At 40.6% G+C, this 11,640-nt stretch overlaps 1 protein-coding gene across 1 annotated transcript; it reads left to right on the top strand.

Annotated features, from left to right (window-relative positions):
• Positions 1 to 1,905: 1,905 nt before the first annotated feature.
• Positions 1,906 to 10,770, top strand: LOC129838091 (fucolectin-4-like). The gene is made up of 5 exons (XM_055904808.1): positions 1,906 to 2,073; positions 2,335 to 2,653; positions 2,941 to 3,095; positions 9,416 to 9,701; positions 9,920 to 10,770. The coding sequence occupies exons 1-5, from the start codon at positions 2,019 to 2,021 to the stop codon at positions 10,068 to 10,070; spliced, it is 966 nt and encodes a 321-aa protein (XP_055760783.1). The 5' UTR covers positions 1,906 to 2,018; the 3' UTR covers positions 10,071 to 10,770.
• The last annotated feature ends 870 nt before the right edge of the window (positions 10,771 to 11,640 follow it).

Here is an 11,640-nt window from a genome sequence, read left to right as displayed (position 1 = left end):
AGTTAGCACTGCGATGCAGTGCCCTAGACCACTGCGCCACCCGGGAGGCCCGGGTCTGTTTATATGTTACTGCAATGTGAGCCCTGTGTCTGAGCAATGTGCCTGTACCACTGAATCTGTAATGTGTCTGTACCACTGAATCTGCAATGTTGTAACGGCAGATTTCCTCCTCTTTGCCTGAAGAGGAGGTGTAGCAGGGATCGGACCAAAGCGCAGCGTGGTTAGTGTTTATCATGTTATAATGATGACAAAAACGTGAACACTACAAACTACAAAACAATAAATGTGAAAAACCGAAACAGTCCGATCTGGTTCATTGTCACGTTCCTGACCTGTTTTCTGTTGTTTTGTATGTGTTTAGTTGGTCAGGGCGTGAGTTGGGGTGGGTATTCTATGTTGTGTGTCTAGTTCGTCTGTTTCTGTGTTCAGCCTAATATGGTTCTCAATCAGAGACAGCTGTATATCGTTGTCCCTGATTGAGAATCATATAAAGGTGGCTTGTTTTGTGTTGGGGATTGTGGGTGGTTGTTTCCTGTCTCTGTGTTTGTGTTCTGCACCAGATAGGACTGTCTCGGCTTTCACGTTTGTTATTTTGTTATTTTGTTAATGTTCATTGTTTATTGTTTAATTAAACATGTTGAACACTAACTGCGCTGCATTTTGGTCCTCTCCTTCATCCCAGGAAGAAAGCCGTTACATTCATAGACACAAAGACAGAAGACAACCACCCACAAAACCCAACACTAAACAGGCTACCTAAATATGGTTCCCAATCAGAGACAATGACTAACACCTGCCTCTGATTGAGAACCATATCAGGCCAAACATAGAAACAAAAAAACTAGACACACAACATAGAATGCCCACTCAGCTCACGTCCTGACCAACACTAAAACAACGAAAACACAAAAGAACTATGGTCAGAACGTGACAAATGTGCCTGTACCACTGTATCTGTAATGTGTCTGTACCACTGAATATGTAATGTGTCTGTACCACTGAATATGTAATGTGTCTGTACCACTGAATCTGTAATGTGTCTGTACCACTGTATCTGTAATGTGTCTGTACCACTGATGTCACGTTCCTGACCTATTTCTGTTAGTTTGTTGTATGTGTTAGTTGGTCAGGACGTGAGTTTGGGTGGGCATTCTATGTTTTCTGTTTCTATGTTGGTTTAAGGGTTGCCTGGTATGGCTCTTAATTAGAGGCAGGTGTTTGGCGTTCCTCTAATTGAGAGTCATATTTAGGTAGGTTGTTTCACAGTGTTCGTTGTGGGTGGTTGTCTCCTGTGTCAGTGTTTGTCACACCATACGGGACTGTTCGGTTTGTTTTGTACATCGTCATTTTGTGTAGTCTATTTTTCCCTGTTCGTGCGTTCTTCGTGTTTAATGTAAGTTCGTCGTCCAGGTCTGTCTACTCCGTTTGTTGTTTTGTTAGTTTATAGTCAAGTTCGTGTTTTCGTCTTTTCTGTAAATAAATATGTCATCACAACCCGCTGCGCCTTGGTTCCATCACTACTCCTCCTTTTCGGTTTAAGAGGAGGAGGACCACCGTTACAACTGAATCTGTAATGTGTCTGTACCACTGTATCTGTAATGTGTCTGTACCACTGTATCTGTAATGTGTCTGTACAACTGTATCTGTAATGTGTCTGTACCACTGTATCTGTAATGTGTCTGTACCACTGTATCTGTAATGTGTCTGTACCACTGAATCTGTAATGTTGCTGTACAACTGAATCTGCAATGTGTCTGTACCACTGTATCTGTAATGTGTCTGTACCACTGTATCTGTAATGTGTCTGTACCACTGAATCTGTAATGTTGCTGTACAACTGAATCTGCAATGTGCCTGTACAACTGAATCTGCAATGTGCCTGTACCACTGAATCTGCAATGTGCCTGTACCACTGAATCTGCAATGTGCCTGTACAACTGAATCTGCAATGTGCCTGTACCACTGTATCTCCTACGACAGTAGCTGTACATTGGCTTGTTCTGTGTTTCCCCTCCAGGATGATGAGACAGGCCATGTTCTTCCTCTTGCTGGCTCTTCTAGGAACGCCTACTGGTGCCATTGTTCCAAGTAAACACTTCCTCTTGTTGTTATCTCCAGATATATGATGCCTTTAGATTGACAGGGCAAAGCCTCTCATTATCAATACTAAGAGTGATATCAGTTTCTAAGTAGTCAAGAGTACTGTTGTCTGGTTCTCATTTACGACACGTCTGTAATAGAGCAGATAATAATCACACACGAGGAACTAGAAATTGGAATGAGCAGATTAGAATGTTATTGTGTCATGTACACCATTAAAATGCTCTCCTGCAGTCAAACAATATTATCCTCCTGCAGAAAATCTTGCCTTACGTGGAAAAGCTACTCAGTCAAACCTTCTCGAGAACCCATGGTCAGGTTACAGCCATCCCTCAAATGCCATTGATGGGAACCGCAATTCACAGTTCCATCATGGGTCCTGTGCTCTCACTGACTCTGAGACTAACCCCTGGTGGAGAGTGGATCTGCTTGATACCTACATAGTCACCTCTGTGACCATCACCAACAGAGGTGACTGCTGCCATACAAACATCAACGGTGCTGAAGTTCGCATTGGGAACTCCTTACAGGATGAGGGCATTCACAACACACTGTAAGACCACAATTACTTTCCAGGAATTTGTTATATATGATTGTTCTTTCGATTGCTCATTCTCTCTCTCTCTCTCTCTCTCTCTCTCTCTCTCTCTCTCTCTCTCTCTCTCTCTCTCTCTCTCTCTCTCTCTCTCTCTCTCTCTCTCTCTCTCTCTCTCTCTCTCTCTCTCTCTCTCTCTCTCTCTCTCTCTCTCTCTCTCTCTCTCTCTCTCTCTCTCTCTCTCTCTCTCTCTCTCTCTCTCTCTCTCTCTCTCTCTCTCTCTCTCTCTCTCTCTCTCTCTCCAGAGCTGGTGTGATCTCCACCCTTGCAGCAGGTAGATCTCTAACTCTGAGGTGGACATCAGGTGTGGAAGGACGTTATGTGACTGTGGTTCTACCAGGGACAGGAAGACAACTGACACTCTGTGAAGTGGAGGTTTATGGGTACCTTGCCCCAACTGGTAAGGATAAGAGCTATCACTTGAATGGATGCATGTAGTTTTGGAATTGTACATGTTATTAGCACTGGTATCATACTGTAGGCACATACAGTGCCTTCAGGAAGTTTTCATACCCCTTGACTTATTCCACATTTTGTTGTGTTACAGACTGAATTCAAAATGGATTAAATCAATAAACAATCTCACCCATCTACACACAATAGGCCATAATGACAAAGTGAAAACATGTTTTCAGAGATTTGTCCAAATTGATTGATAATTAAATACAGAAATATCTAATTTCCATAAGTATTCACACCTCGGAGTCAATACATGTTAGAATCACCTTTGGCAGTGATTACAGCTGTGAGTCTTTCTGGTTAAGACTCTAAGACAGGGGTGTCAAACTCATTTCGCATCGTGGGCCACATACGGCCTAGGGAGATGTCAAGTGGGCCGGACCATTAAAATTATACCATACTCTGCTATAAATAACCAAAATATCATGTCTTTCCTTTGTTTTGGTGTAAAGAAGCACAAGAACATTAGGAAAATATTGAAATTTAATGAACTATCCTTTTACAAAACATTTCATGAAACACCTCATATTTCCTTAGACAAATGTGCAATTTACTTTTATCATTCACAAATATGCATTGCAACTGATCCCACTGATTGTACAAAGGCACAAAACTTTAATTGGTACTGAAAAATATAGTAATGCACTTTAAGATTAAGTGAGACTTTTTAAAGAAAGGAATTTTTAAACCACTTACACATACGCATATAAAATCTAAATGTAATCCCTGCGTACACCTTACAAACTAAGGAGAGTGATTTTAAATGTGTAATGAAGAAAGTGTTCGCCTGTCCTGTAAATCTGTAAACTTCATACATGAAACATACATACACATACAATACATACTGAACATTTATGGAGTTGTATGAACAGTAGAATTCCATCACACAACTTTTGTTTTGAAGCTGCTGACTAACATTAAAGTGCACATTTTTTAAATCACCACAGTAAGGATTCATCTTCACAGAGCTGTATTCTTTCAATGCAAACAGTATCTAAGGCAGCATTTTAAAGGTGTTAGTCTAGTCTGGACTTGTATTTGTTCCTGAAACTTGGCATCTTTTGGCCTGTACAAGTGCATCAACACCAGGTGTCATGTCCTGACTAGCTGTCACTTTCAGAATGTCATTTAAGTGCTTGTTTGTGAGCCTTAAACGCATTTTTGTTTTATTGATATTCATCACTGAGAAAATTTGTTCACAAAGGTAGGTTGTCCCAAACATGCACAAAATTTTAGCAGCCAGGGCTGTTAATTTGGGGTACCCTGGTAGTAGATACTGATAAAATCTGTCCAGACCTACAGAGGCAAATTTGCCCTTCAAATCTGCATCACACTGCAAATCAATTATCTCTAGCTGAATTTCGACCGGCAGATCAGAAGCTTTAACTGTGAAAGGTGAGCGAAAAACTGAAAATTCTGTCTCAAGTTCACCAAATACCTGAAAACGTTTCTCAAACTCCCGCAGTAGTCCTGCAATTTTGTCTTTGTACCGTTTCATGTCCGCATCAGGTCTGGTCACACACACATCTCTCAGACAGGGGAAATGAGCAGGGTTGCCATTTGCCAGTTGCATCTCCCACAAAGTCAGCTTCAACTTAAATGCATGTATGTTGTCAGAAAACTGTGTGACAACTTTTTTGCGGCCTTGCAACATTTTGTTCAGATTGTTCAGCCATTCCTGAGATTGTAATTCCAACACCGGTTTTCCTTTTTTCTCCATGAACTGTCCGATTTCCTCTCGTAGATCAAAGAAATGCCTCAGCACAGCGCCTCGGCTTAACCATCTCACTTCAGTGTGGTATGGCAGGCTGTGGGTAATGTTGCTGTCGCTGAGAAGTTTGTCAAACTGACGATGGTTCAGACCTCTGGACCAGATGAAATTTACAGTGCGAACAACCACCTCCATGACGTGGTCCATTTTCAGCGACTTGCAACACAATGCCTCCTGGTGCAAAATACAGTGAAATGTCCAGAAACGATCTCCTCCATTAAGGGCTTGTACTTTGTCTTTGAACTTTGTCGCGACACCTGCTTTCTTTCCGACCATGGATGGCGCGCCGTCTGTAGCCAGGCTGACAGCGCGGGACCAGTCCACTCCAACTCTGTCCAATGCAGCAACGACAGAGCCGAAAATGTCCTCGGCTGTTGTGGTGTCCATCATTGGCACCAACTCAAGAAACTCTTCAGTAACAGTCAATGTCTCATCAACTCCTCGAATAAATATGGCCAGTTGGGCCACGTCTGTGATGTCAGTGCTCTCGTTAATTGCCACGGAAAATGCAATAAATGACTTGACTCTCTGTTTCAATTGACTGTCTAAATCTGCCGATAGTTCCCGAAATCCTCTCTGCTATAGTATTCCTCGTCAGGCTAATATTGGCAAAAGCTTGTCGCTTCTCGGGACATACAAGTTCAGCCGCCTTCATCATGCATCGTTTAACAAAGTCACCGTCGGAATACGGCTTCGATGCTAATGCTATTTCGCTAGCAATTAGGTAGCTGGCTTTTACCGCTGCTTCACTGACTTCTCGGCTCTGGATGAAAGTTGACTGCTGTTTCCTCAGACCCGCCAGCAATTCGTTAATCTTATCTCTTCTCAGTTGTCCTTGCAAGCCGTCATATTTTTCGCTGTGATGAGTCTCGTAGTGGCGTCGAATATTATATTCCTTCAATACCGAAACTTGTTGCAAACACACCAAGCACGAAGGTTTTCCGTGCATCTCTGTAAATAAATAGGACGTGGTCCATTTTTCTTTGAAAATTCTACACTCCTTATCTACTTTTCTCCGTTTGGATAACGACATTTTGGCTAATGAGCGTGTAGCGGAGAGGTAGAGACCAAGGTATTAACAACGTCGTAACAAGCAGCAGATGGCGCATTGATACCGTCTGCTGTTTTCAGTCTGTCTCAGTGATGCGGCTTGTCTTCTACTCTGATGGAAAGAGTGCGCCCCTTAGCGGATAATCCATGAATTGCAGCGAATTAAAAATATTAATTCCATGTCTTTTATGCATTTTTTCCACTTTCAAATTATCCTGCGGGCCTGATCGAACCTCCTTGGGGGCCGGTTCCGGCCCGCGGGCCGTATGTTTGACACCCCTGCTCTAAGAGCTTTGCACACCTGGATTGTAAAATATTTGGCCATTATTCTTTACAAAATTCTTCAAGCTCTGTCTAATTGGTTAATACTCTGTCTAATTTTCAAGTCTTTCCATAGATTTCAAGCAAATTTAAGTAAAAACTGTAATTCGGCCACTCAGTAACCTTCACTGTCTTCTTGGTAAGCAACTCCAGTGTAGATTTGGCCTTGTATAATAGGTTATTGCCCTGCTGAAAGGGTTTATCTCCCAGTGTCTGGTGGAAAGCAGACATCTCCAGGCTTTCCTCTAGGATTTTGCTTGTGCTTAGCCCCATTCCATTAATTTTTTATCCCACAAAAAATTCTTCAGGCCTTAACAATTACAAACATGATGCAGCCACCACTATGCTTGAAAATATTGAGAGTGGTACTCAGTAATGGGTTGTATTGGATTTTCCCCCAAACATAACACTTTGCAGTATTACCTTAGTGCCTTGATGCATACAGGATGCATGTGTTGGAATAGTTGTATTCTGTACAGGCTTCCTTCTTTTCACTCTGTCATTTAGGTTAGTATTGTGGAGTAACTAAAATGTTGTTGATCCATCCTCAGTTTTCTTCTACCAGAGCCATTAAACTCTGTAACTGTTTTAAAGTCACCATTGGCTTCATGGTGAAATCCCTGAGCGATTTCCTCGGGAAACTGAGTTAAGAAGGACGCCTGTATCTTTGTAGTGACTGGGTGTATTGATACATCATCCAAAGTGTAATTAATACCATGCTCAAAGGGATATCTGCTTTCTTTATATTAACCCATCAACCAATAGGTGCCCTTGTTTGCGAGTCTTTGAAAAACCTCCCTGGTCTGTGTGTTTGAATCTGTGTTTGAAATTCACTGCTCGACTGAGGGACCTTATGAAGTTCTCATTCAAAAATCTTGTTAAGCTATTATTGATACAGAGTGAGTCCATGCAACGTATTATGTGACTTGTTAATGTTTCCTCCAGAACTTATTTAGGCTTGCCATAACAAAGGGGTTGAATACTTATTCAAAAATCATGTTGAACACTATTATTGATGAATGATAAGAGTCCATCTGCACTATTTTAAGGTCTGTACTACTGAATAGTGTCTGTTCCAGGTGTGTAGTAGTCAAAATAAGAGTCTTGGAGGAGATGGAGGACCACACACTGTCGAACAAAATGTATAAATCCAAAACTGCGGTCTGAGTGCAAAATAAAGACGTTTATTAGAACACCACTGTGTCCAAAAAATCATAATGCAAGAAAGTTGCATAAATAAAACGTGGAAACAAAACCACCGTTTCGGGCTCAGGCCATCGTCAGTGTAACTCATCGGCACACACACCTGGTTTCTATTACAATTATAATTGTGTATGTCATGATCAAGAAAACATCAGAAAATCTATAAATCAGTACCTACTACAATAGAATGTATGATCTACATTATATCTAAAATATAAGCGGAAAGAGAAACATCATCAATTATTACTTTTACATATCCAATGTGAACATTTCCTCAGAATAAATAAGACAGGATTGTAAGAGTAGGAGGCTAGAGACACCCCTACATGGGTGATTTAGGGTCATTTCTCCTTACACTGAGGATGGCCTGAGGCCTAAACATTTGTTTTATTCTCAACTTTCATTTATGCACTTTCTTGCACCAAGAGTTTTTTGGCATCATGATGTTTTAATAAACATCTTTATTTTGGATTTAATCTTTTTTTTTTACAGTGTGCGGGTCTCTCCCAAACACTATTAATGCACACATAGTGAGTCAATGCAACTTATTATTTTGCTTTAAGCAAGTGTTTACTCTGGAACTTATTTAGGCTTGCCACAACGAAGGGGTTGAAAACTTATTGACTCAAGATATTTTAGCTTACTTTTTTTTATGAATTTGTCAATTTTTGGAAAAAACATAATTCCACTTTGACATTATGGGGTATTGTGTGTAGGCCAGTAACAAAACAATCTCAATCTAATCCATTTTAAATTCAGGCTGTAACACAAAATGTGTAAAAGTTCAAGGGGTGTGAATACTTTCTAAAGGCACTGTACTTTGTATCCCTAATTTACTCAAGTGTTTCCATTATTTTGGCAGTTACCTGTACAAAACACCTTCATGAAACCAGTCATAACATCTTTATAAGTAATGCAGTGTCATTCATAACAACAGTCATAACACATTTATTCAACATAATTCGTAAGAAATGTTCAAAATAAAAGTCCCCTCGAATAGCTCTTTATTTATCATTTCAACGGAAATTCATATTTCCACTGTAACAGTACCCAACCCCCTGACACACTATTCACGCAACAGTCTGGGAGCACCGGGTAAGCCTCAGAGCATTGCCCAGGTAGCAGTAAAGGGGTTTATATGCCTTGCTCAAGGCCGCAATGACAGTAAGGCAGGTGTGTCAAATTCAACTCCTGGAGCATGTGTCTAATGGTTTTTGCTATTTCCTTTCAATTAGTATCCAGTAAACACCTAGACAACCAGGTGAGTGGAGTTCCTAACTAATCAATTACCTTCATTGATTAATAAAGGAAGGCCTGAAAACCCGCAGACACTCTGTCCTCCAGAAATTGGTTTAACACCCCTGCTTTAGGGATTGCAATCAGACCTGGGTGTAAATAGTACATTTCACATGATTGAGCTTGCCTGGCACAGTGGAACAATTGGAATAGTCTCAAAAGTGCAAATCCTGAAATATTTTAAATGCTATTTGATCTCAGGTCTGGAAGGCACCAGAGCAATTGATGTTATTGTAATGTGTTGAGTAACCTTGACTAAGACATGAGAACTTGCATTAGCTCCCCAAGCTAATACCCTGGCTTTAGCTCAGAGGCATTGTGGTGTGCAGGACTGACCCAGTCAGTAATACCAACAACCATCCAGCTCACTCCCACTAGATTTTTCTATTCAAATAACTTTTAATGAAAAATATATATATTTTTAAGGTTCTTTATGAATGATGTTGAATAAATGGGTTATGAAGGTTGTTATGAATGAAACTGCAACATTGACGAAGGGGTCATGAATGGTTTCCTAAAGGTGTTATGAACGCATGATGTATTCCCCCTTCATATAAAGTGTTACCATTATTATACAGTGTTTCACAGAAGAAAATAAAATTCTTAAAACTTTTGTCCAGGAATGAATGTGGCGATAACAGGAAAGGCCACTCAGTCATCATTACATGGGTTTGGGTTTGCTAACAATGCCATCGACGGGAACCGAAATGGTATTTATGGAGATGGTTCCTGCACCCACACCAAAGCCAACTATAACCCCTGGTGGCGACTGGACCTTCTAAAGACCTACAAAGTGTTCTCCATCACCATCACCAACAGAGTGGACAGTGTTTCCAACAGACTGAATGGAGCTGAGATCCGCATCGGAGACTCAAAGGACAACAACAATGGCAACAACAATCCCAGGTGAACAAAAGTGTAAAGCCCTTTACTCAGAGGGTTCTACACTGAACCTAAAAGAGTTATACCTGGAACCAATAAGCGTTCTAACCGATCAGATTTGCTACTGTCGGTTTAGTGTAAAATTGGTCAACGCTAAAGTGTGTAATCCACATATGACAGGGTGCAAACAATGTCATAGACACCTTTGCTGCAGTAAGTTATCAGTGTGTTTGATTGTGCAGGTGTGCTGTGATCTCCTCTATACCTGGAGGCTTCTCCAGCACCTTCCAGTGTAACGGCATGGACGGTCGATACATCAATGTGGTCCTTCCAGGAAGAAGTGAATACCTGACCCTGTGTGAGGTGGAGGTCTATGGGTCACCACTGGACTGATAGATCCAGAGCATTTATTACCAAAATGTAATCTGGAGAACAAGATACACTGTTTTCTGGACTTGATAGATAACTTATATTGTAGTTATGTACACTTAGAAAAAAGGGTTCCAAAAGTGTTCTTCGGCGGTTCCCATTTGAGAACCCTTTTGGGCTCCAGGTAGAACCCTTTTGGGTTCTATGTAGAACCCTCTTTAGGAAGGGTTCTGTATGGAACCCAAAAGGGTTCTACATACCTGCAACCAAAAAGGGTTCTTCAAAGGGTTATCCTATGGGGACAGCCGAAGAACCCTTTGTCACGCCCTGGCCTTAGTATTCTTTGTTTTCTTTATTATTTTAGTTAGGTCAGGGTGTGACATGGGGAATGTTTGTGTTTTGTCGGTTTTGGGTGATTATATGGTAAAGGGGGTGTTGGGTGTAGTGTATGGGTTTGTGTTGAGTGCATGTGTCTAGCTGTGTCTATGTTGGTTTAGTTGTCTAGGAGAGTCTATGGTTGCCTGAATGAGTTCCCAATTAGAGACAGCTGATTTCTGTTGTCTCTGATTGGGAGCCATATTTAGGGTAGCCATAGGCTTTCGTTTGATGTGGGTAATTGTCTATGTCTGAACGTTTGTAGCCTGTGTATGTGCACAACGTTTATTAGCTTCACGGTCGTTTTATTGTTTTGTTAGTGTGTAAGTGTTTTTGTTTCGTTTTGCCTTCGTATTCAATAAAAGGAATATGGCTTATTTTCCTACTGCTGCGTTTTGGTCCGTCAATCCTCCACACGATCGTGACACCCTTTTAGGTTCTAGATACACTCTTAGATAAAAAGGAGCTATGTGTAGGATAAATCCATGTTAAAATTCATTAACAGTTTAGAATTTGTATTTCATATTGTAAATATTGTTATATTGAGTACATTTATTAATGACTCCTATCATTGTAATGTATTGTATGTCCATGTATTTGGCGAAGATAAAGTGTAACACAGCTCCTACGTTTCGGAAGCATTTCATGGTGTCAAGCATGTACACACACACTCACACATGCAAGCACACACATACTGTATACACACTCACTTGGTCAGGTAGAAGAGTGTGGATTGCAATTGCACTAGACAGTAAGAAGACATTGAAGTAATTTTATAATTATACCCTTTTAGTCTATTTTTATTTAATTGAATTTAGTCATCAACTGCAATAGAATATCTGAAGTGGAATAAGAATACATGCAATATGTATGGTTCCTGTATGCTTTTGAGATTCTATAAGTAGCAATGTTAACAACTACTCTGTAACACATTGAACATGTTTCCTGTTATTCCCTTCCACACCACTATATCCTGATCATTCAATTATAGTGTCTGTATCTTGCGATAAATTGGAATCATGTTTAATTGTTTATGTCACAGGGTGGAAAAGTGACATGTTCTAAGGTTTGAGTTGAGCAGAGTGAAGCAGAGGCAAACAACAAAAGGTATATTTATTATTTTCAAACGCCGTGGTTTTCAGTTGTCACCGTTTCAGTAATCAAGTTTCAATACGTTCTCAATTCGTTTTCACAATTCAGTGAGAATGCTTTGTCTCCG

This window comes from Salvelinus fontinalis, chromosome 38 (assembly GCF_029448725.1).
Source record: "Salvelinus fontinalis isolate EN_2023a chromosome 38, ASM2944872v1, whole genome shotgun sequence".
Lineage (NCBI taxonomy): Eukaryota > Metazoa > Chordata > Actinopteri > Salmoniformes > Salmonidae > Salvelinus > Salvelinus fontinalis.
Note: the sequence above shows the minus strand (reverse complement) of the source record. Positions and strands in the feature narration are given on the sequence as shown.